The sequence below is a fragment of the Eriocheir sinensis genome, chromosome 5 (genome assembly GCF_024679095.1).
Source record: "Eriocheir sinensis breed Jianghai 21 chromosome 5, ASM2467909v1, whole genome shotgun sequence".
Taxonomy (NCBI): Eukaryota; Metazoa; Arthropoda; class Malacostraca; order Decapoda; family Varunidae; genus Eriocheir; species Eriocheir sinensis.
Genome location: NC_066513.1, coordinates 4,074,453 through 4,102,022, shown reverse-complemented (window position 1 = coordinate 4,102,022; position 27,570 = coordinate 4,074,453). Strand labels below are relative to the sequence as shown.

The following is a 27,570-nucleotide window of genomic DNA, read 5'->3' as shown; positions in this document are numbered from 1 at the left end:
TGTCGCACATCAGCAGGTCCCTCTTCAACTGTTTCGGTGCTAATTTCTCCAAGGACGTGACCTCAGAAGCGAGGAAGAACAAGGCCTTGAAGCAGCCGACCGGCAGGAAGAGGAGCAGTATCGAGGAGGGCAGGAAGGAGACGGCGAGGAACAGGGACGTGTACAAGTCCAGGAAACTGACCGGGGCCCACAAGTCATAGGCCAAAAGGCTAAAGTGATTGTTCAGGGACTAGGGTCAGATAGCCGGCAAGACGTGCTGCGGCAATAGTGACATCGAATTCAACAAAAATAAGTTGTGATTTTATATATAAAAATGAATATTTTTATTTTGTTGATTAAAATTAAGATGTTTCTTAATGCTTTAATAAAGTATTAAGTTTCTAATTTGAAAATTAATTTATTTATTATATTTTAAAAAATTACGTAAAAAATTGCACTAAATAAAAAAAAAATAAGTAGCTATTTCGGGCAAAAACTTATAAGATATGCTAAATATTGCTATTGATTCTGAAAATATAAGTGATTATCTCTGCATTTGGTGATGTTTGTGCATCTAGCGTAAAATCTGAGGATTTTATAGCCTTTTTAAGTTTTGTTATACTTATATAAAAAACAATTAATCGGGATTTTATTAGGGAACGACTTTGAATTTTTTGATACCGCTGCTCATGGAGACTCATATATGCCTAAGGGAGGTGCCTGTTTTAGTTTCAGGTCGCTAGCTGCTTTGGTTTTGAAAATATTTAAATTTTAAATTTTGAAAATCGGCCTCATGTAATCGGCCCTCGCCCGTTTCCCGTCAAGAGATTGTGAAGTCTATGGACTGAGTTACAGAAACAAGACCCCATAAACAGCTTATTTCCAGTTCATCACAGCTAGTAAAACACACACACACACACACACACACACACACACGCACACACTATATATATATATATATATATATATATATATATATATATATATATATATATATATATATATATATATATATATATATGGGAACTGCTGTATGCAGATGACTTGGTAGTAAATGCAGAGACAGCAGAAGAAGTGAAAGAAAAGTTTAATAAATGGAAGGAAGGAATGGAGGAGAGAGGTTTGAAAATTAATATGGAAAAAACAAAGTACATGGTGACTGGAAAAGAAGCAAGAGAAAAGATTAAATCAGGAAAATATCCATGTGGATGCTGTGGGAAGGGAGTAGGTGTAAATTCAGTCCTGTGCACATGTTGCAGGCAGTGGTGCCACCTTAGATGCTCAGGCCTCAGAAATGTAAGAGGAGTGCAGAATTTTACATGCCCAGCTTGTGTAAGGAGACAGCAAGGACAAGAAACTGAGAGGGATGAACTAGAGGTGAATGGAGGAAAGCTGGATGAGGTAGAACATTTCTGTTATTTGGGAGATGTTCTGGACTGTGAGGCAGGAGTGGAGAGGACAGTGAGAGTGAGAGTGTCGGCAGGGTGGTTAAAGTGGAGGGAGGTGGCTAGTCTGCTCGTGAATCGTAGCATCCCTCTGAAGAGCAGAGCAGGGGTGTACCAAGTGTGTATTAGATCAGTGATGTTGTATGGAGCAGAAACATGGGCTCTAACTAGAAAATTGATGGAGGTAGTGAGAGCAAGTGATCACAGAATGCTGAGGTATATGGTGGGGATCAGGTGGCAAGATAGGGTTTCCAGTGCAGATGTAGCTAACCGATGTGAAGTAGATGATCAGGAAACAGTGCTCAGAAGGGAAAGACTTCGATGGTTTGGGCATGTAAAGAGAGCAGGGGATGACACAGTGCTGGGAGTTGTGGAGAGATTAGAGGCAGAAGGAAGGAGACCAGTGGGTAGACCCTGTAAAATATGGAGGTGTATACAGGAAGACTTGGGAATGATGGGATTGGATGATCATCAGGCAGAAGACAGAGTAGAATGGAGGAGAGCCATAAAGCGTCCAACCACTCAGGAAGAGTGAAAACGGATGTTAAATGGAATGATGATGATGATTATATATATATATATATATATATATATATATATATATATATATATATATATATATATATATATATATATATATATATATATATATATATATATATATATATATATATATATATATATATATATATATATATATATATATATATATATATATATATATATATCATGTAGCCCAGTTATTTTAAAGATTATGGAATGATCAGGCAGCTTAGCTGAAAATAACACAGTCTGACGATAATACGTGACTTGTACTTAAATTAATAACGTTAACCGAAAGCTCTAGATCGCAGTGTTACCAGAAAGGAGTGTTTCACTTTCAACTTTCGCGGTACAACGGCGGCCGTCAGTCTGCCCAAGATCTTGAGTCTGCCTTTGTTTCTCGTTGAGTGAACGTCACCCCGCGGGTTCATCCGAAACATTTCGTAATAATCCATTGTTTTTTGTGCTTGTTTATCGAGTCTGACCGCTAAATAAGCTACCATGGGGCTAAAGAAAGTTCTGAGTCGAGAAACACGATAGAATTCAAGAAAGAACATGTAGCAAAGTACAAAAGTGGTGTATGCGTGGCTGATCTCCCCTTCCAAACAATACCCTCTCCTCCTCCCTCTCCCCTCCTCGTCATCTTCCATGTGCCAACAAGAGTCTTAAATAAAGGTAAAAGTGATGTTAAATGTTAATTTATCAATTTCATTAGTCATTTATATTTACAGTATTTCTCATTGTTTGCTGTATGTAAAACTATAGTCAAGTCACGTATGACGTGGATTCATAAGGCGCGGTTTCCTATGACGCGGTATGGTTTCAGAACCGTATTTTCAGATCGCGCGGGCAAAACCATCTATGACGCGGTTCGTGGTCTGACCAAATGAGCGCAGAGTTGCCAGGTTGGATTTTTTTTTGAGGGGGAAAATCTCATGGTGGCGGTTGGGTTGATTTTTGGCAGGATTTCTATCCCGTCTCTCTCTCTCTCTCTCTCTCTCTCTCTCTCTCTCTCCACACATTTTTGTATTCAGTAAGTTACAAATTATCCTCACTATCAGAACGATCATCTAGTAAAAATTTATAGATGCAGACAAGAAGAACATTTGCAGTCAGCTGCCGTGGCCCTCACTCAAATTCCAAGTCACAGTCGTGCACTGCCCGACCGCTCCACATCTCTTCCCATCAATCTTTTCCCCTTCCTTTGCTCCTTTTTTCATGTAAAGTGGACCTGGCCCAACTGTCTATTCTGGCAGGCAAAAGAGAAAGCGATCTAGCTAACTAGCCTACTAAAATCTACAGCAGGCCACTTCTGCACATCAGCCTGCTGGCAAGCTGGCTTTTAAAAATCTAAATTGGTGTTCCCAGAGCCTTTCCTTTCTCTTGTCTTTCTTGCTGCCCAGTCCAAAAGGGAAGAAATCAGAGACACGGTGTATAAAGAAACTAACGAGAGAGAGAGAGAGAGAGAGAGAGAGAGAGAGAGAGAGAGAGAGAGAGAGATCTTTGAAAGTGGTTGGTCACCACTAATTATTGCATTACTATGCATGCTAAATAATATTTTTGTCGATTTCAGGTTGGCGGGGAAAGTAAATGGTTGGGCGGGCGGGATTGGGCGGTTTTTGGGCAGACTGTGGCGGCGGGTTCCCAGTCCCAACCTGATGAGTACACGTCTAGGGGCTGCTTTCACAGTCATTTTGTTTGGTTTGATCGTTACCAATGGCGACGATTGACGCTATAGTTTTTCACGTGAAACTGGCCTGTGGGGTAGTGGTGGCTGCAGTGGAAGCGAGAGGTGTTGAGAGTGTGTGCCTATAGGTGCGGGGCAAGGCTAACCCCGCCGCAGCCACTACCCATCGGCCAGTTTTACGTGGAAATACTAAAGCGGCGATCACCGCCATTGGTAACGATCAAAACAAACAAAATGACTGTGAAAGCGGCCCTAGTTAACCCCCTGGCCCCTGCATGGCAAGGAGTTGGCTCGCTTACCACGCATGTGCTGCACAATGGCTTGCAAGCCAGCTGTGAAACCCACGGACAAGATTTGCCCACTGATGTATGAGCAGAAATTGGACGTCATCAGGAGGATTGAGAGAGTGATAGGCGGGAAACAATGAATTTTCCCCGTGTGTGAGTGCAGGTGGGATAAAATGGCAGTTAGCCAGTACCAAATTGTATTTTCCCCATATGTACTGAGTGAAAAAGTGGGTATTGGCGATGGCTGAGTTGATAAGGCGGTGAGCGTGGGGTCAGACCGAACAACATCAAAAGGCAGATAATGCTTACCGGTGCACTCAGGCTAAAAAAAATAAAAAAAATAAAAAAATAAATAAAAAAAGATGGGTGGGGCAAAATGGTAAGGGCCAGAACCAAATTGTATTTTCTCCATAGGTTTAGTTATTCCTATGGCGCGGCCATTGCTTAGAACCAATTAACCGTGCCATACGCGACTCGACTGTATAGTTATTCTCTATAAAATGTATTTTTTGTTAATATTTTTGGTTGTCTGGAGCAGATTAATTGGATTTTCATTATCTCTTATGGGAAATATTGCTTCAGTTTTCATACATTTGGTTTTCATCAGACTTTTTTCGAACAGATTAATCACGAAAACCGAGGTTCCACTGTATTCTGGATACTTGGAATATAATCCAAAAGTTTTACAAGTAATTCATTTAAACCAAACATGTTTTCCCAGGTAGGGTGAGTTGCGGAGGCACCATACACTTTTTTACAAAAAATCTTAAAAGAAAGGTTTAACAAAATTTTTAAAAGTTTAATATTGATAGAAAATATAATCATTCCACTGCAGTATGTGAGCCACAACTCTGGCAACATGTTATTTGTTGAAGAACATTACTTATTAAAAATATTTTCAGTTGTACGGATCACCCACATATGTAGGTATGGAGACTACCTGGGAATGATAAGAGAATACATAAAAAATGAAAAAGGAAGCAAAGTCAGTCTGTCAGTATATCTTATTGAATGGACCCTATCAATGCTTTTAGAGAAATTTAGACTTTTCCTTCATGAAATTCCCTGAAAAAGTTAACATAAAAAAATCATTTATAATAAAAAATAATTGCAACTTAATTCAGATTGAATGTGCCACAATTCCTTTTAAATGCATACATTTCATTTTTTTTTTGTTTTTTTTGTTTGTTTTTGTTTTCCAAGGCTTTACAATCCTGGGAGTGTTCAGTAACTTTTGGGGTAGGCATGAACATCATTTTCTTTCAAATTCAACTGAAACAGTTCCTTGGTGTTTGGCACGAATCTTTGGTAAAATGAATACTTATAACTAAATTTTCAAATTATACTTCAATAATTCTATGCTATTTGGCATGAATCTTTGGTAAACAAGTAATAATAAAAACAGGTTTTAAACTAAACTTAAATCATTCAATGCTATTTGGCATGAATCCTTGGTAAAAATGACTTTAGTTTCAAATTAAGCTTAAGTGATGTCCTATTTGGCACGACATCTTGGTGAATAAATGATAATAACTTAGGTACTAAATTCCAAGCAGAGACTTCAATTTCAACTCAACATTCCGTACATTTAAACGGACGCTGAAAGGAGCATCCACACCAGCATCTGTTGAACTTAATCAACGATTTATAGGCTGCAACCTACCTTGATTTTTCATACACTTTGCCATTCCACCACAACTGAACATAATTTGACATTCAGTACCTTCCATGCACACTCCAAGCACATTCAACATCACAATTTGGCATGAAATGGAAGGAAAATTAAAATAACATCAGAGTTGAAAAAAATGAAAAACAAAAAACAATTCAACAGTGTGGCACTGCTGGGCTGTGCATGATACACTGCATCCCTCCCATTTTCTTTAATTGCTATTAGAAGGAAAGTAATTTATATCCATCTGAACAAGCACAGAAACATTTGTAAGTTACGGCCACATGCACAGTGCCTCCCCAACTCACCCTACTATACACTCAGAAATGCATCTCCTGACCACTAGTGTGTATGTATGTAGGTATGTACTTAGCAGAGACTGTTGTGAATGAGGAGCACAGCCTTGCTTTCAGCTGACCCATTAGCCACACAGCATTGTACAACTGTATGTAATGTAACTAAGAAGTCTTGCCAACAGAGTCGTTGCACGGAGGGTTGTGTGGGCTGGGTGGGGCAATGTTTGTAAATGAAGATGTTGTAGTTGTTTGAGTGTGGTCAGTGTTACCTCTGCTGCATCTTTTTACCTTTGCAAATGTTCTGTTCAACTCTGACTGCTGTTTCCAGTTATTGATTGCCTGTAATAGCTGTTGAGGGAATATTGTGAAGTTGTTGTTGTGGGGATGCCAGTTGTGTTGGGCTCAGTTGATTAACTGTCCAGTTTGGCGCACCCTCCAACCTGCAGAGAGTTATGCGGCTAATGAGCCAACTGAACATAGTGCAGGCCTATTCTGGAGGTGTTGGATGTGCGTGGGTGAACTGCAGGGCTGCATTCAGCTGACCTGTTAGGTGAACAACTCCTGGCAGGTGTGTGGGGTGTAAGCCATACTGGACACTGGATCAGCTGAGCACGACAAAAATGGCATCATACACAACAGCTCCCTCATAATATTCCCTCAGCAGCTTTTACAGGTGACCATTCACCAGAAACACCAATCATAATTAAACAAAACATTCATAGAAGGTAAGCAGATGCAGCAGAGGTGACACTGGCCACACTCTTAAAACTGCAATGTGTTCTTTCTAACCTCCCCCCCTGTGCAATGACTTGGTGGGGCTTTGGTAAATGCCACTATCTTGGCAAGACTTGTTAGCTCGTTTGTTGCACAATGTTGTGTAACTAGTGAGTCAACTGAACACAGGGCTGAGGGTCTGGACAGAGTGGAGTCTAAGGCTCTTTGTCTCATCAGCTCTCCTCTTACTGATAGTCTTCTACCTCTTCAATTCCGCTGCCATGTTGCCTCTCTATCTTCTATCAATATTTTCATGCTGACTGCTCTTCTGAACTTGTAACTGCATGTCTCCCCCCCTCCCACTGCCCCGCTGCACACAACTTTCTACTCAGGCTCATCCTTATACTGTCCAAACCCCTTGTGCAAGAGTTAACCAGCACCTCTATTCTTTCAGCCCCTTCACTGGTAAACTCTGGAACAGCCTTCCTTCGTCAGTAGTTCCTCCTGCCTATGACTTGACCTCTCTCAACAAAAGTGTATCAAGACACCTCTCCACCTGAAATTGACCTCTCTTTTGGCTACTCTTTGCTTTTATCTTTTATGGGAGCGGCGAGTAGTGGGCTTTTTTTTTTTTTTAGTTATCCCCTTTTTGTTGCCCTTGAGCTGTGTCCTCTGATGTAAAAAAAAAAAAAAAAAAAAAAAAAAAGTGCTGCTGGCATGGGGATGGAAGTTGACAGGGGGTATTTGTGCCAGATACTTATGGGTTCCAGGACCCTCACACTGTATATATATATATATATATATATATATATATATATATATATATATATATATATATATATATATATATATATATATATATCATATATATATATATATATATATAAATATATAAATATATATATATATATATATATATATCTAAATATATATAAACACACACACACACACACACACACACACACACACACACATACATACAGTTGGTCATCGACTTACGACCTATGCAAGCTAATGAAAGAAAAGTTTTGTTTTAAGTAGGGAACTAAGTGTTGAAAAAAGTTGTCTTGCTTCTAGTGGATGGTAATCTGTACAGGATGGCTGGGTGGACTTTATGTACAGTACTTGGAAAAAATATAGATATGATGCCATAAGAAGCTTTCATAGAAACTGAAGGTTGCAGCAAGTCTGGAAACTTACTTTGGAGGGAGGGAGAAACATTATAATATGGATAGAAAATCTGTTGGTTGGAAGGAATACAGGAAGAGATATGAATGGAAAATGCATTATCTGGAAAAGTGCAACTGGAGGTGTGCCCAACAGGTCAGTGTCTCCCAAATGACATTCCTAATCTATGTGTAGGACATGTCATAGAGAGATTGCAAAGAATACAAATGTAACAAAATTATTGTAGATGGTGTAAAACTACTTGTTACATTTTTTGGAGTTGAGTAAAATATTAAATTTCAACAAACTTCCGTGGTCTTTAAATTGACAAAATGGTAGATACTAACAAAAGGAAGAGAATGACCGAAGAATAATTCTACAAGAATTATGGCCAGAAAACTTACAGAAAGTCCCTTGTCACCTTACAGAATGATGACCAACTAAAAAATGGCTTTAAGCTTTATGGGCAAAATTGCATTGAAGAGTTAGATGAGGTTGTTGTGATATGTTCAAACTGAGCCGTGCAGCTGCTAGCTCCGTAAAAAAAATACAAAATGCAGCAAATTCTGACAAAGATACCAAGTACAGAGTTTTTAAATGCTGAAATTCCATATTATGAACTTGAAAAAGTTAAACTTGATCAAAATGATTAAATGACTGATAGGAACTGTGCAAGAGAACAGATACAACTTCTTTGTCAATGGTACTAGAGAGGAAAGGGAATATGGATGCATAAAGGCAATAAATTCAGATAAAGTAACCGCTTTTGAAACTAGTGATGACTGCAAAATAGCCGAGGCATTTTTAATTAAGAGTATGCTGATGACTACAATCAAGGCATAGTTGGAGGGAAGAACCAAACATGAACACAAATGAAGACAACAAATTAATAACATTAAAACATGTAGCCTTCTAAAAGAGAGCATAGAGGTGTGGAATAACGATAAAAATGAATAGTCCAGGCCAAAATAATAAACTTCAGAAGGAAATGAATACACATGCATGTACTCAGTTCCTACATGCTCCATATATTGGCTGGACAATTCACTCTCCTCTTACACACACAAACATACAAATCTCCAGCTGAGCAGAAGCAATATGATTGGGTCTCTTCAAACAATGGCAACAGTTCAACTAGCAAAGAATAGGTACAAACTTAAGTTATGAGGTTGTGGCCTGGTGCTGTGGAAGTGATGGGCCAGCAATCCCCCTCGCCTGAATTTGTAGAAGGACAACAAGAATGCAGGCACAGTTCCTTTATGCTGCAACTAGGTAAACACACACACACACACACACACACCTGAGGTACATGTATTAAACGCCTATCCTCTGTTTTCACATTTTCCGGCCTTAGTCAAAGCTTACATTGCCATCCCACTATTAAATAAGAGTGTGTGTTGACCCTTTCTTGTGTAACACAGCCTTTTTCTTCAAATTCAGCAAAATGAGACTTTCTCTCTCTTGAATAACTTGTGAGCCTGAGATGAACCAGAAACAAAGAAGTCACTGCCATGAAGCTTCATGTTGCTCTCCCAGTTACACAGTGAAAGTGAGCTATTTGATTTTTCTCTTTTCTTTGCTCTCTTTCCTTTCTTTTCCATTGTCTTTTGCTTTTTCCTTTATTTTGTTTTCCTTGACTTTCTCCTTGCCTTCTTTATCACCTTTGGATCGTTCTTTGGCCCCTTTGTTGCGCTCATTCTTTGAACGTTTTTTCTTTACAGGTTTTGGGGATTTTCCGAGGAACAGTGCTTCATGAAAATCATCAGAGCTCAGAGTTGACTCCTCCACATGAAGAACTGAGCTTAACGCCCCATCTGTAGGAGATTTAGGGAACTGGAACACTAGCCTCCCTTTCTCAGGCTCTGAGGCTGATCGAGACACTCTAAGTTCTCCTGTGAGAAAGGGAGAGGTGGCCCTGGTGGCTTGAAGAGAGATGGAAGATAGGTGCAAAGATGCACCAGAAGTTCGTGCACACACTCTTGGAGATAAGCTTGATGAGCTGGGCACAACAAGAGAAGAAGAACGGGATCGACTGTATATAGGAAGTGGTGATGTATCCAGTCGTCCCTCAAACCTTGGACGTGGCTCAGGGGTGCAGCAGAGAGGGAGGGTGAGGCTCGGGGAGCGAACCTCTCGGTGGTGCACCTTGGGAGAGCGGGGTTCAGGAGAGCGGCAGATGGATACACCACTGATGTACAGCGTTGGAGAGTTTGGAATTCCTGTCTCTGATTCATACTCATTGGATCCCTGACCCTCCAGCTTGTTTGAGTGAGAGATATGGATGCGCAACCCTTTAATGTTGGCCACAGGTGCACTGCTACTCTGCTCTGTTGAGTTACTCTCCTCTTTATCTGTTCCTTCATCTACCACCAATTGGAAGGAAGGTTCTTGGCCCCCCACCCCACAACCACCATCCCCAGCCACACCTGGAGATTCCTCCAGGTGACTCAGAATACCCCTCACCTCCAGATCCATTAGAGGTGAATCCATCTCCCCAATTATCTCTGATGCTCCACCTGGGTCAGTGTTTTCCACATCTCCGCCACTCTCTGTTTCCTCGTCATCCACACTGACCCTGTCTGTCGCCGCCACTGCTGTAAATCGTTGCCGCAGGCTCTCCTCTGGGTGGTCCTGGTGTGCGTGATCAACATCTAAAAGGCATAATGTTTCCTCACAGGTCTTCAGGTCACCAAGGGACTGTGAACGTCTTAGGTCACGTCTCAGGTCCACGGGTGGAAGAAGATGACCATTTTCATGGAGGTCACCATACTGGAAGAGTCCATCCTCCACTTCTCCTGGCACAGTTACCTTAGGGAAACAGATGAGGTCCTTCTCCACCTTCTTATTCTCTGCCCAACTCTTTTCCACATTGAGATTCCTGCAAGAGGAAAGATTGTTATCACGTTGAAGCAACTTCTGAACTACTGGTAATTTTTTATAGTAACGCATTACCTAATTATTAGTCTAAATTATTGCCACATCATTGTACCGTCTAAAACACAAATTTATATTTTTTCAGTGTCATATCTCAGCCATAAATGGCTCATCCCACACATGGCAAGATGATTGAGGCAGCGTAAGTGGAGACACCACTTGGTTGCCAGCGATCATCTCTCCCGCTAGCCTCACTAAATAAAGAATGAAGTTCAAAGAAATAAATTAAACTCACCTGTTACTATCTGCTAGTATCCAATAGAAAATGTGGGCTTTTGAGACTCCCCAAAATTAAAACTATGTTGACTGAAGACCCTGGTGCCAATTAATGTTTTCCTTTTGCTTCAAAGATTTACATCTGGCGAATACAAAGTTGGCAAGCTCTCTGGCAGGTACAAGTTACCAAATGTGAGAATTAATTGTAAGAAACTTTATTCACTATATGGGCAAAAAGTTCACCATTTCCATTCATAACAAAGTTTGCTAGTATGTGGTACCTCGTGATTTGAACGCCTTCAATTCGAACAATTCCCAATTTGAACAAATTTATCAAATTTATTGTGTTAAAATGGAAAATAAGGGAGATATACACCATTCAATGACAAGATTTATGCACTGAACCGCAGTCTCTCTGCCGCTGCCTCACCAGTCACCCCGATGCCGTGGCCGTTACGCCGAGCGCCCCGCTGCCGAGACACAGCTACATCTTGCTATAAAAAGCTGCCGAACTCCCTTCGTTTCCACTTTATCTAAAATATGACAACACCATTGTGTTCAGGTTACCTTTCCCCATCAGATGCCACCATTATTATGAACTGTCGTTTAGCAGTTCCATGAAATAATCAGTGAAGAATAAAATGGGGTATGAGCATCTATAACTCCATCTTTCACTTCACCACTCCGTAATTTCTTTAATTTTTGGTTTACAGAGAATTAACAAACACATGTGAGATCTACAATCATTGCTGAGTATAGAGGTACCAACCAAAACGACTGATCTTGCATATGAGATGAGTTAGAACAAAAAATACAGAGATGTGTCGAATCAAAAGGTGTGTCAGTGATAAGTGAGTGAGAGGAGCGGCAGCCAATCACAGAGCAGCTTACAAACCTCTTGCTAGGCTCCAGGTGCAAGCTTCAACTGAATGCACTATAGTAAACGTCCTCAGATCAGTGGACGACATTTTGCTGCCAGTGAGACGCCGTTACCATAGCGGCGAGGTGCGCAAATGGCAAGACCACCTGCGCAAATGGTGGGATGATGGCCGCAAATTAAGGCCGCGCAAGTGGCGAGGGTGCAAATGGTGAGTGCGCAAATGGTGAGGTTTTACTGTGTGTGTGTGTGTGTGTGTGTGTATATATATATATATATATATATATATATATATATATATATATATATATATATATATATATATATATATATATATATATATATATACAGTAATCCCTCGTTTATCGCAGGGTTAGGTTCCAGAACCCCCCGCGATAGGCGAAAATCCGCGAAGTAGCGACCTTACATTTATTTTATTATTTATATAATTTATATATTATATTTTATATATGTTATTTATATAAGCACGCATATCTCTGTGAATCTCGCCTCAGCCCTTGTAATTAAGGTCACCCAACCACTAGTTTCTCGAGAAATTCAAAGTCGGCTACATTTCACAGGAAACTCATCAAAATTTTAGTCAGAAACTCAGTCACCAACATGTCGGTTACTCGTGTGGTTGGTAAGTTGTGGTCACAAGAAGAAGAAGAGTGGATCAGCTGTTTGGTTCAGTAGCTCTCCACGTGTTTATTCCAGTACCGCAAAGAGTTCCATGAAACTAGATAAGCTTGGAGTAATCATTTTGAGCAAGTTTTGGACTTTAGTCTTGTTCAAGTGTAGTCATTGCCTCATCCTGTCTGGGTGCTCACTGCCAACTTCTCAAGCATTTAACGGTAGCAAGCTGTAACACACTCTCCCTTTGTCTCCGAGCTAACCACTGACGAACCAACAAATGCTACGGTCGCTGAGCCAATCAGCGCCCAGGATACAGAACACGGTGCTCTGATTGGTCGCCTCCCATCCATCAGCCAATAGTGTGCCGTGTACAATCACACGTGGGCAAACTAGCTCAAGCGGAAGCGGCCGTAGCTGCGTTTTACACACGTGCGAGTCTTTGTCTATTCATCTGCTGTGCGCTACGTATTTTATTTCAATTTAATAATATTTTAATATGTTCTTATGAATACTTTTTTTTTTTTTTTTTTTTTTACTTTACATTTTTTTAGGATAGAAAATGCTTCTTTTACTGCAAAATAAGTAAATTAATAAACATATTAAAGTACCTCTATGCTGCAAAATCACGCGATATAGCGAAAAATCCGCGATACGATACAATTTAAAAATCCGCGAGACAGCGATAAGTGAACCGCGATATGGCGAGGGATTACTGTATATAAATAAATATATATATATATATATATATATATATATATATATATATATATATATATATATATATATATATATATATATATATATACAGTAAAACCCCGATTATCCGAAATGGAAGGGGGGAACCTCTTTCGCATAAGCCGATTTTTCGGATAATCCGGATTTATGGCCGCCATTTTGATCGCCGCCATTTTGATTTTGAAACCAAACAAACACACGCTACGCTAAACAAAGTAGTACGCTTAAAACATGTGATGTAAATGTTTTATTGTATGTTTGTCTGTGTGTCTCCTTGTCTGGACCAGTGTATGTTGATATTTGTGAGCGTTGCAGATCTGAATTGTGAATGTTGCAGAGTGCGATTGTGAATGGTTGTGCAAGCTTGCAAGTGTGACCTTGATGCATCGTGCAGGTGGAGACACAGTATGATGACTCATATTATCGCGCAACTCGTATGTTGGAAGGGGAATGTGGCATGGAGTGGAGAGGGGAGCGTGTTTGTGTCGTTGTCTTGAGAGTACGGTGTGAGAGTAGTCGTGCAGTAGTTTGTTCGTTCGCCGCACCTACGTCCTTGCTGGGGCGAAGGTGCGGACGTGGTGTTGTTGAGAGTTTGTTTAATGTTTTTTGTCTAATACATTGATCTATTCGTTACAAGCTATTTCGGCAATACGTATTAGAAAGCATATTCATTTTAACTGTTCTTATCAATTTTAAATGTGTTAATATAGTAGGCTACATATGTAGTTACTTTTATTTATTTTTGATGTTTTATAACGTTTTAATATAGAAAAAAAAATTTAATTGCATTATCCAGATCAATTTCGGATAATCCGGTTTTTCGGATTATCCGCTTTCGGATAATCGGGTTTTAATATATATATATATATATATATATATATATATATATATATATATATATATATATATATATATATATATATATATATATATATATATATATATACAGGTAACTCTCGATTTACGCGAGTTTGGTTTACGCGTTTTTGAAATAACGCGGGGTCCAAAATCCAAATAAATGTTTAATTTAGGCGTTTTTTTCACTTATACGCGATATTTTATGGAGTGGCCACCAGATGTCTCACGCAACTGGACTCACACGGCCACACAGCTGAGCTCAGTTCTTCCCGCGCGCCACTGAACAACAATACAGTACCTACGCTGCCACGCTACTCAACAATAGGGGTGGGCAGGTACCGGTACTAACGGTACCAGCAATACGGTACGGTACCGGTACCAGACTGCTCGGTACCGGTACCAATACTAGCCAGCCCCTCATGGTGTCCCTCATTTCTTCCTCACACGAGAGAGGCTGAGAATGAGTGCCCGAGTGGATATCTCGGTTCTGGTGACACGCGGCATGCAGCTGTTTGTTGTGTGGGTGTGGTTGTGTGGTTTGTAAACAATGCAAATGGCGGCCGGGCTGGGATTGCGTGAAATAACTCCTCGTACAAGACTCATGATGTACAGTTTCTGATATCATATTCACCCCATTATTCTCACTAATATTAATAATTAATAATGAACACATGGACATTTTTTTCCAATATGATTTTTTATGTAGCTTGTACTGCTCCTTAGTCATACAATCTTAAGCCACCTGTGACATCAAGATCAAGATCATACAAATGGCGCCCGACGGAAAAACGGGATAACAGCAAGGCATGGACGATCTTCCACCGATTTAGTCTTTGTATAGTAGTTATTAGATCGCCCTGTATTCTATGGTAACATATTATAGGACAGCTACGGACTATGAAGGATTATAAACAATAATAAAGGTAAGTTTGCCGTTGTTATTGGATAAGACGAAAAAGACCCTTAAAAACATCCCAAAGAAGAAAAAAATCATTCAAAATTTGCACATTCAGCGTATAACGCGCAGGGCTAAACTTTCAGGCATTTTTTATGTGAAAAAATGCGCGCTATACGCCGAAAATTACGGTATTTATTTTTCGACTGAAACCTACCTCTTGTTTGATTTACATTGTTTTTGAATTACGCGACCTCTTCAAGAACGCAACACTCGCGTAAATCGAGTTACCTGTATATATATATATATATATATATATATATATATATATATATATATATATATATATATATATATATATATATATATATATATACAGTAATCCCTCGCCATATCGCGGTTCACTTATCGTGGTCTCGCTGTATCGCGAATTTTGAAATTGTATCGTATCGCGGATTTTTCAGTAAAATAAGCATTTTCTAGCCTAAAAAATGAAAACGATATAAATCAACGTAAGTAGGAACACACCTAAATAAGCACCTACGTCACCCACCTATTTTTATTTTTCCGTCGCGGGCTATTGCGTCATTAGTCTTTTCCCTGGTTCACTCCTCCCCCACTTCTTTTCTTTCTTCTCCCTCTCCGTCCCCGTATTTTTCTCCTTCCTTCTCATTTCACTCTTTTCTTTTCCCCTCCCTCCCAGTTTTTCTCTTTTAATATCTTTCCCTCCCACTCACACCCTTTCTCTCCCCCTCTTTCCTCACCTTTACCTGACCCTCCCCACCTCTCTCTTTTAATCTCTTTTCCTTCCACTCACACCCTTTCTCTCCCCCTCTTTCCTCACCTTTACCTGACCCTCCCTACCTCTTTCTTCTTTTCCCGTCCCATTTCCTCCACTCATTTCCCTTGTTTCTTCCTTTCTCACACCCTTTTATATTTAGTCTTATCTCTCACTCTATCACTTCCTCCCTTTCTCCTTCCCCATTAGATGATATGAACACACACACACACACACACACACACACACACACACACACACACACACAGAAGGGGAAATGGGAAGGGTGTGTGGAGGGAGGGACAGAAGTGAGTTAGTTCATGTCCTGACCAAAGCCCTGACCTGAGTTCCTTCTGTCACTCCTTTCTCATTTCCCCTTCTGCGTGTGTATGTGTGTTTACAACTAGGTAAACACACACACACACACACACACACACACACACACACACACAGAAGGTGAAATGGAAAAGGTGTGGGGAGGGGCAGAAGTGAGAGTCAGGTCATGTCTTGACCGAAGCCCTTACCTGACTCTCCCTCAGGACCTTACCTGACTCTCCCTCAGGACCTCACCTGACTCTCCCTCAGGACCTGACATGACTCTCCCCATTGTCCCTCCTCCCCACACCCTTCTTGTTTTCATCCTCTTTATCTCTCCCTGTTTCCTCCGCTCCTTTTCCTTGTTCTCCCTTCTTACATCCTCTATCGGTATTTTTTTTCATGACTCACTCTGTCCCTCTCCTCCCTTTCCCCTTCCGTATTTACCTAATTGTGATATAAAAGAAGTGAGCTACACTCATATTGTCCTTTCTCTGAGTATTCTTCCGCTCCGCTAAACTAATTCCTGCGCGAAGTTCGTATTTACGAAGTAAATGTCGAAAGTCGAAACAAGAACTATAGTATGATTATAAAGCCTTAAAATATATATAAATATTAAAAAAATATAAGGTTGCTACTTCGCGGATTTTCGCCTATCGCGAGGAGTTCTGGAACCTAACCCCCGCGATAGATGAGGGATTACTGTATCTATCTATCTATCTATCTATCTATCTATCTATATATATATATATATATATATATATATATATATATATATATATATATATATATATATATATATATATATATATATAAAGCCATCATTGTCCCAGTTTACAAGGGGAAGGGCAGGAGAGGAGAGTGTGGGAGCTATAAAGGTATAAGTCTCCTGAGTATACCCGGAAATGTATATGGAAAAGTCATAATAGAGAGGGTACAAAGACTTACAGAAGAGAAAATCAGTGAAGAACAGGGAGGCTTCAGGAAGGGAAGGGGATGTGTGGATCAGATATTTTCCTTCAGGATGGTAGTAGAGAAAATAATAGCAAAAGGAAAGAAACTATACGCTGCCTTCATGGACTTAGAAAAAGCTTATGACAGAGTCGATTGGTGTAATGTGTATATTATAATGTACATGTGAATGTATGACTATACATGTGGCGACACCCGGTCAGTGTAGCACAACAGGATGTTTAACAACACGTCGTGCTTTTGGCCGTGGGAAGCTGTGATGAACTGACAATAGGATCAGCAAATGATGACTTTCATCAGCAGTCATCAACCGGAACCCACACCCTTCCGGACGAACGGGCGAACAACGCGGAGAAGATGAGAGAAGACAGTGGGTAGCGGGCGGGCGAGAGGTGCTCACCGGCCCCGGGCACGTTGGTGTGGCTGTCTCTGGTGTGCGTGCAACTCGCTCACGTAAACTGTGAACTTTTGTGTACAACTGTTAATATAGTTAAAATACATCTTGTATTTGTACTTACCCTGTGAGAGAGAGAACTAAAGTGAACTTGTAACAGCTACCGCTCGGCCACACATCACTTAACTAAAGGCTATTGTGTTGTCTCACTTACTACAATCAACTTGTGAAGCAGGCCACGTTAACATCGGCCCTGTGACGAGTGAATAACAGTTCGCGCCTTAAATATAACACTTAACACAACCACGTTAAAAATAACGCTTAAAAGTTACTAACATAAAATGGACGACGTGTTGTTAAACATCCTGTTGTGCGACACCGATCGGGTGTCGCCACACGTGCAGTCATATATTCACATGTACATTATAATATACACATTACATTGTGGGATGTTTTAAAGATATATGGTGTGGGAGGAAAACTGCTTAGTGCAATAAAGTCTTTCTATGAGGATGCATCTGCATGTGTCAAAATTAGTGGAGATAAAAGTGGGATTAAGGCAGGGGTGTGTCATGTCACCATGGTTGTTCAATATTTATATGGATGGTGTCATGAGAGAAATGAAGGGCAAAGTTGGGGAAGTTGGAGTAAAAATGTACGGTGAAGGAAGGAAGTGGGTGATGAATTCAATCCTGTTTGCTGATGACACGGTGCTCATTGCAGAAAATGAAAGTGACTTACAAAATTTGATCAGTGTTTTTGATAGTGTCTGTAATAGGAGAAAGCTGAAAGTAAATGTCAACAAAAGTAAAGTGATGGTTTGTGAGCAGAGTAGAAGTGAGGTTGTAGATTCTGTATGCCCATATAGAGTGGGAATTGAATATGAAAAAGAATGCAAAATAATTTTAAATGGTGAAGAAATGGAGGAGGTCAATGAGTTTTACGGCCGTAGTATTAGTCTTCCCCATTCCCTTTCCGTCCCAATCCCCATACGGGGGTATGGGGTATGTAGAAACCTCCTCGTCCACTCCCGTCCCCGGGGGCCAGACAAGACCAATCTGCACGTCATAATGATGTTGCCAGCACTTTCAAACCAATAATATCTTAAAACAAAACAATAGCGTAGTTGATCTACAGGGAAAGAACAAGTAAGTCGGGTAAGTTAATTTATGAGACAAGTTGATATCCGTGACTGGTCAAACACGTCTGGCCAGCCACACCACACCAGGGTTGCCAGGTCGTGTCATTTGTGGCATTTTTTCTTAAAAAAAAGGTGGTCGCCAAGAAATGCCCTTTTTTATGGTGTATGTTAAGTATTGCCATAATAATTCCATATTTAGTCATCAATCTGCCGTCTTTTGCCATTCTTGGCGACGATTATAAAGGAAACTTCAGGAAAAGCTGTATGTTTACAATCAAATGAAAACACCAGAGTTTTTACAAACTAAAAGAAATATATAAAGTTCAGCAAAGTTTGCGATGTAATATCAGTCATAAAAGTATTCTGATACTTTTCAATATATTTCCTTCTAAAATAACAAATATAACACTATTTATTCATGAAATATAGGAAGGGGAAGCCGAAGATGTCCTGCTTCTGACCCCGCGGAGTCAACACTTTTTCGACCCCATCCGCTCTCTCTCTCTCTCGAAGTAGTGTTAATCACTCCCAACCCCCTGAGGACGCTTAAAACTGCGGTTCACAGCAAGGGAAAGGGAAGGGAAGGGAGCGGGAATGGGGGAGATTAATACTATGGCCGTAAGTACCTTGGATCAGTTATGTGTAAGCATGGTGGTACGGAGAGAGAGACAAGAGAAAGAATTGCAAGGAAGAAGGGTGGTAGGGTCTTTGGGACGAATCATGAATGGCAGAAGTGTGAGTATGGAGGTAAAGAGGGATTTGAGAAATACAATAATAGTACCAACCCTCACATTATGCAAGTGAAACATGGGCCTGGAATGTAAGTCAGAGGTCTAGAGTGCAGGCAGTGGAAAAGAGTTATTTGAGGAGTGCATGTAGTGTGGGTAGAATGGATGGAATGAGTAATGAGAGTGTGTAGCTATGAGCATTTTGGAATGTGTCACATGGGTGAAGGGAAGAAGTGTGGAGTGGTGGAAGAAGTGAAGCGACAGACTTTAAAGTGGTTTGGCCACATGGAGCGAATGGAGGAGAGTGAGATGATCAGAAGGGTGTATGTGAATGAGATAGAGGGAGGGAGGGAATACTAGAGGACAACCTACAGTGAAATGGAGATAGGGTGCAGGAGTACATTAGGGAGAGGGGTAAAAGATCCCTGAGAAACTTTGAGCAGGCAAAGAGGGAGTGTCTAGACAGAGAAAGATGGAAACTCTTCTGCCGTTGCCATCCCCTGGTGGGAGCTCCTAGGAGCAGGCGTCAATGAAATAACGAATGATGAGTAGTAACATATGACTTGCTTGGCCCATCATGCCCCCCAGTGGTCTTCTTGACCAAAGTAGCTGAAGTTAGGGTTGGGTGAAGTTCTTGGCAGCATGTGGGTAACCTGCCACTTGAAGATGGTTGAAAATTGTCAGACCACCTGGTTTGGTTTCAACACATGAAGAGAATGAATGAGGATGACTTTGCGAAGAGAATATGAGGGCAGGCTTGAGGGGTGGGGTGTCCAGCAGAGACTACAAATGAAATAGGTTAAGGTTAAGGTTAAGGTTAAGAGAGAGAGAGAGAGAGAGAGAGAGAGAGAGAGAGAGAGAGAGAGAGAGAGAGAATGTAGGCGAGGGATGGAGTGTGCTTGCAGGGAGTGCCGAAGCTGGGAAAACTGGAGACAATTCTGCCCTCAAAAGGCAGAACGCATTAACTCCAAAAATGCCATTTTTGAGATTTTCATATCAATGGAATCTACACATTCAGTGAAATTTAATGCCATAAAACAACACTACAAAGATCAATTTATATGTCGAACAAATTACAGTGTGCAGATGGAATTAGCAAAAGAGCAATGACTAATCAAATCTTTATTATCAATTTTCTCAAAACCAAAATTTTGGAGTTAATGCGTTCTGCCTATTGAGGGCAGAATTGTACTGTGGCCACCCCCTTGAGGGAAGCTCCCAAAAAGGAAGTTCCTGCAAGGGAACAGGGCATTAAAGATATAAATCGAGAATTATTATGGGTGTAGTAAATTATTGCTTCAAAATGTGATTTCAAAGAGGGTTACAAAAACCTATAAAGAGGTGAGATATTTTAACAAAAACTATTAACCCCTTGACTGCAGATTTCCCACAAAGAGACATCACCAAGCTACAGGAATGGAGCAAAAAGTGGCTGTTACGACTCAATGAAGAAAAATGTAAAGTCATGCACCTTGGGAGGGGAAATTCAGTATACCAATATCACATAGGAAACACTCCACTATCCAGAGAAAGACAGACCTGGGAGTATATGTTACCAGGCTACCAGTGAAAACCAAATCCGTGCCAACTGCAGTGGACGGGTTAATTACTCTTAATATATACCTGGTCATTTTAACTTTTCATTATTGGAACTTTCATATTTTAACAAGTGATTAAACCCTCTGGAGCTGAGCAATATTACCATGACTATAGTAGGTTCACCCAAGTCTGAAGTGAGCATTATCATTTTTGGAGGAGTAGGTAGGAAGACACCTACTGAACGGGCATGAGCTACTCCCGGTGAGGATATATGGGAAGCGAGGAGGGTGCTGAAGCCCTTCAAAGACCCTTCCCATGTCCTCACTAACCATTTCCCTTTTGTCTCATCAACACCAGAGAGCAGTTCAGCATGCTCTCAAAAGACAGTTCCTCTCTCTTTCTACACCACACTACATTCACACAACACACACACCTTTTCCCAAAACGAAAACACTGCCTCGGAGTCCCTGCCTGGGGGGGGAACCATAAATTCCCCCAGGGAGGACCTCCTCCTTAGCAATTTCTGCAACATTCGCAGTCTTCATTCTAATTTTAATTCTGTGGAACACCATCTCTCCTCCTCTAAACCTCACCTTCTCTTCCTCACCGAAACACAGGTTTCTGAGGCTACTGACAGCAACCTCTACTCTGTTCCCTCCTACTATCTCTATCCTAAATTTCAATCTAAAGCTGGATGTTGCGCCTACGTGAGCAACGACATCACTTGCTCTCATGCCCACGACCTTGACTCTTCTGAATTTTCCATCATCTGGCTAAGACCTCATTGTCATTCTATTACTAAATACATCTGTGCTGTTTATCTCTCACCTAACTCTACTAACTATGTAAAATTCTTGACATCTTGACTCCCTCTCCCTTTGCTGAAATCTCCATCTTGGGAGATTTCAGTGTTCACCACCAGCTTTGGCTTTCATCCTCTTTCACTGACCAGCCTGGTGAACAAGCCTACAACTTTGCTATCCTCAACGACCTAGAGCAGTTGGTTCAGCACCCTACTCGTATTCCCGACCGTCTTGAAGACAGGCCCAACATTCTAGACCACTTCCTTACCTCTAATCCTTCTGCTTACTCTGTCAAACTGTTCTCTCCGTTGGGCTCCTCCGATCATAACCTTATTTCTGTATCCTGTCCTATCGCTCCTGTACATCCTCTGGACCCACCGAAGAGGCGATGCTTCTGGCATTTTGCTTCAGTTCGGTGGGACAACCTGAGGATGTACTTTTCCGATTTCCCGTGGAATGATTACTGCTTCCAGGAGAGAGACCCCTCTGTGTGTGCTCAGCGCATCACAGAGGTGATTGTCTCTGGAATGGAGGCATACATTCCACGTACTTTCTCTACTCCTCATGCTAAAAAGCCTTGGTTTAATCATGCTTGTTCTCGTGCTATTAAAGATAGAGAGACAGCTCACAAAAGGTTCCAGAGCCTTCGAACTTCCGCTAACTTTGATCTTTACATTTCAGTCCGGAATCGTGCCAAATCTATTCTCTGACTTACCAAAACTTCTTTCATTAATAGAAAATGTCAACACCTTGCTTCTTCTAATTCTTCCCGTGACTTCTGGCATCTAGCCAAAAATATCTCCTCCAATTTCACTTCTTCCTCTTTCCCTCCTCTCCTTAACCCTGATGGCAGCACTGCCGTCTCATCTGTCTCTAAAGCTGAACTCTTCGCTCAAACTTTCTGTAAGAACTCCACCCTGGACGATTCTGGGCATATTCCTCCTACTCATCCCCCCTCTGACTCCTTTATGCCTGTTATTAAGATTCTTCCAAATGATGTTTTCTATGCCCTCTCTGGCCTCAACTCTCAGAAGGCTTATGGACCTGATGGAGTGCCTCCTATTGTCCTTAAAAACTGCGCTTCTGTGCTGACACCCTGCCTGGTCAAACTCTTTCGTCTCTGCCTATCAACATCTATCTTTCCTTCCTGCTGGAAGTATGCCTTTGTACAGCCTGTGCCTAAGAAGGGTGACCGTTCTAATCCCTCAAACTACCGCCCTATAGCTTTACTTTCCTGTCTATCTAAAGCTTTTGAATCAATCCTTAACCGGAAGATTCCAAAGCACCTTTCCACTTCTAACCTTCTATCTGATCGCCAGTATGGATTCCGCAAGGGGCGTTCTACTGGCGATCTTCTTGCTCTCTTAACTGACTCTTGGTCATCCTCTCTTAGCCGTTTCGGTGAAACTTTCTCCGTTGCGCTAGACATATCGAAAACCTTCGATAGAGTCTGGCACCAGTCTTTGCTTTCTAAACTGCCCTCTTTCGGATTCTATCCCTCTCTCTCTGTTCCTTTATCTCCAGTTTCCTTTCCGGCCGTTCTATCTCTGCGGTGGTAGACGGTCACTGCTCTTCCCCTAAACCTATCAACAATGGCGTTCCACAGGGCTCTGTCCTATCACCCACTCTCTTCCTGTTATTCATCAATGATCTTCTTTCCATAACAAACTGTCCTGTCCACTCGTACGCCGACGACTCCACTCTGCATTATTCAACTTCTTTCAGTAGAAGACCCTCTCAACAGGAAGTACACGACTCCAGACTGGAGGCTGCAGAACGCTTAACCTCAGACCTTGCTATCATTTCTGATTGGGACAGAAGGAACCTTGTGTCCTTCAGTGCCTCAAAAACTCAATTTCTCCACCTATCAACTCGACACAATCCAAACACCTATCCCCTATTCTTCGACAACACTCAGCTGTCACCGTCTTCAACACTAAACATCCTCGGTCTATCCTAAACTCAAAATCTCAACTGGAAACTTCACATCTCCTCTCTCGCTAAATCAGCTTTCTCGAGGTTGGGCGGTCTGTATCGTCTCCGCCAGTTCTTCTCCCCCGCGCAGTTGCTATCCATATGCAGGGGCCTTGTCCGCCCTCGTATGGAGTATGCATCTCACGTGTGGGGAGGCTCCACTCACACAGCTCTTCTGGAGAGAGAGGAGTCTAAGGCTCTTCGTCTCATCAGCTCTCCTCCTCCTACTGATGGTCTTCTACCTCTTAAATTCCGCCGCGATGTTGCCTCTCTTTCTATCTTCTATCGATATTTCCACGCTGACTGCTCTTCTGAACTTGCTAACTGCATGCCTCCCCCCCTCCCGCGGCCCCGCTGCACACAACTTTCTACTCATGCTCATCCCTATACTGTCCAAACCCCTTATGCAAGAGTTAACTAGCATCTTCACTCTTTCATCCCTCACGCTGGTAAACTCTGGAACAATCTTCCTTCATCTGTATTTCCTCCTGCCTACGACTTGAACTCTTTCAAGAGGAGGGTATCAGGACACCTCTCCTCCCAAAATTGACCTTTCTTTCGGCCACCTCTTTTGATTCTTTTTTGGGAGTAGCGAGTAGTGGGCTTTTTTTTATTATTGTTTTCTTTCTTTTTTTTTTTTTTTTTGCCCTTGAACTGTCTCCTTTGTTGGAAAAAAAAAAAAAAAAAAAAAAAAAAAACATGCGCTGGCAACCTGCTGTCACACAGTATGTCCGATTTCGTGGGTACAGTATGCTAGCCTGCTCATAGTAAACAGTCGTCAGTGTCAATAATATGCAGGCAGCAATAACAAATACTGTCAATTATGGTAGATTATCAGTTAACAAATATTAGTAATGTTGCAAACAACTGTTTTTTTTAATTTACAAGATTGCTGATTATGATTATTAAACAGCCTAAAAGCTGTCCACCGCCAAGAAAATTAACAGGCTAATTTACTTTCTGATATTTTTATTAACAGTGTGATGATGAATTATCCCTTCCTTTGACTTGTTTCCCCTTTCCAAAACTTAGCTCAGTTGCGTTTAGATCCAGTGAATTGAAAAAGTACCTTCTAGATCTTGATATGTATATGGTGGGACGGACCCAGATGTTTTTTTCCTCTATTCTTTAAGAAGATTACAACATTCTTAGCACTTTCTGTAGTATTTAGGTTACTGCTGAAGTCTGGTAGTTTTCCTTCTTGTTGGCACAAGGCAAACATCACCCCCATCCTGAAGGGAGCCTCGGCTTCAACTTTTGAACTTTTTTTTTTAACCTTTTGAAACAGTAATTTTATTTTTCCTCCTTTTGGCTTTGACTGGCCAGTTTCTTAACTATTCATTGCCTTGGCTTTTCTCCAGTACCTTTTGGTATTTTGTGTGGTTCAACTTGTTGTATCTGCACCCGGAAGGGAGGCTTTGGTAGCTTATCATAATAATAATAATAATAATCTTGTTTATGCAGTTCAGTTCTGGTCACCCTACTACAGAATGGATATCAAGATGTTAGAATCTGTGCAGAAGAGGATGATAAAAATGATTCACTTGCCAAATGAGGATAGACTGAAGCATTTAAACCTGCATTCTCTAGAAAGGTGAAGGGTATGAGGAGACTTGATTGAGGTTTAAAAATGGATGAAGGACTTTAAATAAAGGGGATATTAACAGGGTTTTGGTTGTAAAAGAGCCAAGTAGAACACATAGCAATGGTTTTAAATTAGATAAATTCAGATTCAACAAAGACATAGGCAAGAATTGGTTTACCAATAGAGTCGTGGATGAATGGAACAGGCTTGGCAGTCATGTTGTGGGTGCCAATACCATAGATGCATTCAAGAAGGGGGTGGATAAATTCATGGATAGTGAGGTGAGGTGGAGTTAGGCTTACAGGAGCTGCCTTATATTGGCCAACCAGCCTCTTGCAGACAGTGGAACGCCAGCACTCGTCGAGCGAGCAACTCTCCTGGCCTCTGAGCCAGCTTATAGACTGTTGAGTTGCTCGCTCGGCTCCGGCAACGGGTGCTAATGCATCCGTGCCCCCTGACCAGCTAGCCAGGGCCTCATGGCCTGAAGCTAGCTCCTCTGCAGGGCTCTTTTTAAGCCCATTCAGCCAACGTGCTGATAAAAATAGAACAACAACTCTTGCAGACTCCTTATTGAATTTTACATATTGTTGGAAAAATATACCTATATCAAAGTAACCAAAGAGCTTTCTTACATGCTGGACCTAACCAAGCTAATATAAAAAAGAAAAAAACATGCTACCAATTACCACATGGTAAGATATTCAGAAACCACTTCCAAAAGTGTAACTACAACCCTTGGCTTAGTAAGTATACATAATCATACTATGCAATTCAATATCAGAAAAGGTTAATTAAAGTTGATATCAACTCCTATCAGTTATGGAAAAAGAGTAGCTATTGCAGCAGACTCCTGGAATACATATGAAACAATGGGTTTGGAGACTCCATTGCACCTCTGTAACTCAGACTTTTGAGGAATCCACAGCCAGATAATCTACATGGAGGGCACATGCAGCGGGTGTGGGACACCTCTGCTGATTGATCTTGATGTCCTTCCTTCATCAAGTCCCCAGTGAGGTAATTCCTATTCCAGGCAGCTGCTAGCACATTGTAAAAAATGCAAAGGAATCAACGAAACTCACCTTTGACTGATATCCTTATTGGCCAGCTTTTTCAGAAAATAATCTACTGCTATCTCAGCACTAGAAGGCTGGAAGGAGATGGCTCCTTCACCCAGTTCTGGCCGTATCCATCCTGAGGCTTCATCCTGGCTGCTCCCACCACCACCCTGACTCATGCCTCCGAAGGCCACTTCATAACTGAATATGCTATTGTGGGCCACACTGGTTCCTGGCACTGCAGACACATCTATGCAACCTGAGGGAGGGGAGCTTCGATGCAACATGAGATGCATATTAATAGCAAGGACAAACATCTTTAGGAGTGGATGCATGATTCATTGAAGACTAAGTGCAGCAGATGCCAATGGAAAAAGGTCAATATAAGCTGAGCCAGCTGCCTTGCTAAGCTGACAAGAGGCATGCTCTATTTTGCTGAAATAACAAATGAGGATTTTTTTCCAGAGATAAACTCAATAACATCAAATGTAATAGCTTTGGTAGCAAGGTTTGGCTAGGATGAAGGTAGAAAGGATACCTTGCTGGGACCTATTGTCTACAGAACCATCCCATCCCTGCTCTCTGGAGTGCTCCTGCAGCCATGAGAGTCGACGCCGTGCCTCATCTTCTATCATCTGGAGGCGAGACATCTCAAGGGCAATGAGAAGTTCCATGCTGGAATCACAAACCTCCCATGATGATGAGGATTCTGATTCTCCATCCCCTGGTAAAAGGAAAAGAGGGAAAACAATGATCAGTCAGGGAAAGAGGGGAAAGAAAAGTTACTGATAATTTGAAAGAAAAAATGGAGAAAAAGAAGAGAATACGATATGACTCTACAGTGAACTCTACACTATGGACCGGAAACTTACCCCAGCCCTGTCATTAGGCAGCGAATTTTGGAAAATCAACTGCTTTGGTGCGAATCGCCATAACACCCTTATTTCTGGGGCTACAGAAATGTTTTTAGTATCAATTGACAGCAAAATGAAAGGGCTATATTTTTTAATAAGCGACCGGGCTCAAAAAATGACTCGAAAGGGTAAAAAATTGAATAACTTTGCAAAAAACGACTCTGAAAAAAAACTATTTTTGAGTTCCCAACCTTGAAACCCACTCATTTTTTGAGATTTAAAAAAAAAAATTTAACAAATAATTTAGCCCTACCAATGTGCTTTCCAATATGATGCATAACATTTCCCTACTCCCAGTAGTTTCATCGCTAGAGCTCGAAATGTAAACCCTTGTGAGAGCGATTTTGACAAACTCCAGACACTTTGCCATATTTGTCTAATGTTGCATTGCCATTGCCTCTAGAAGGCTGTAATTTGGCATGTAGCCC

The 27,570-nt window shown here is 41.2% G+C and overlaps 1 protein-coding gene and 1 long non-coding RNA gene across 4 annotated transcripts in view; one reads left to right on the top strand and one right to left on the bottom strand.

The window, feature by feature from the left end:
* LOC126983641 (uncharacterized) overlaps nucleotides 1-9,647 on the top strand; it is a 29,883-nt gene extending 20,236 nt beyond the window's left edge. Inside the window, exon 4 of the long non-coding RNA XR_007736075.1 lies at nucleotides 9,512-9,647. This is a non-coding gene — a long non-coding RNA (uncharacterized LOC126983641). The remainder of the gene's footprint in view (nucleotides 1-9,511) is intronic.
* Nucleotides 8,570-27,570, bottom strand: part of LOC126983631 (ankyrin repeat and IBR domain-containing protein 1-like) — a 109,300-nt gene continuing 90,299 nt past the window's right edge. For all 3 annotated transcript variants that reach the window (XM_050836508.1, XM_050836511.1, XM_050836512.1), the window contains 3 exons: nucleotides 26,767-26,952; nucleotides 26,253-26,487; nucleotides 8,570-10,668 (listed from right to left, as the gene is read on the bottom strand). In XM_050836508.1, coding sequence (XP_050692465.1) covers nucleotides 9,345-10,668; nucleotides 26,253-26,487; nucleotides 26,767-26,952 — 1,745 coding nt within the window. In that variant the 3' untranslated portion in view covers nucleotides 8,570-9,344. The remainder of the gene's footprint in view (nucleotides 10,669-26,252; nucleotides 26,488-26,766; nucleotides 26,953-27,570) is intronic.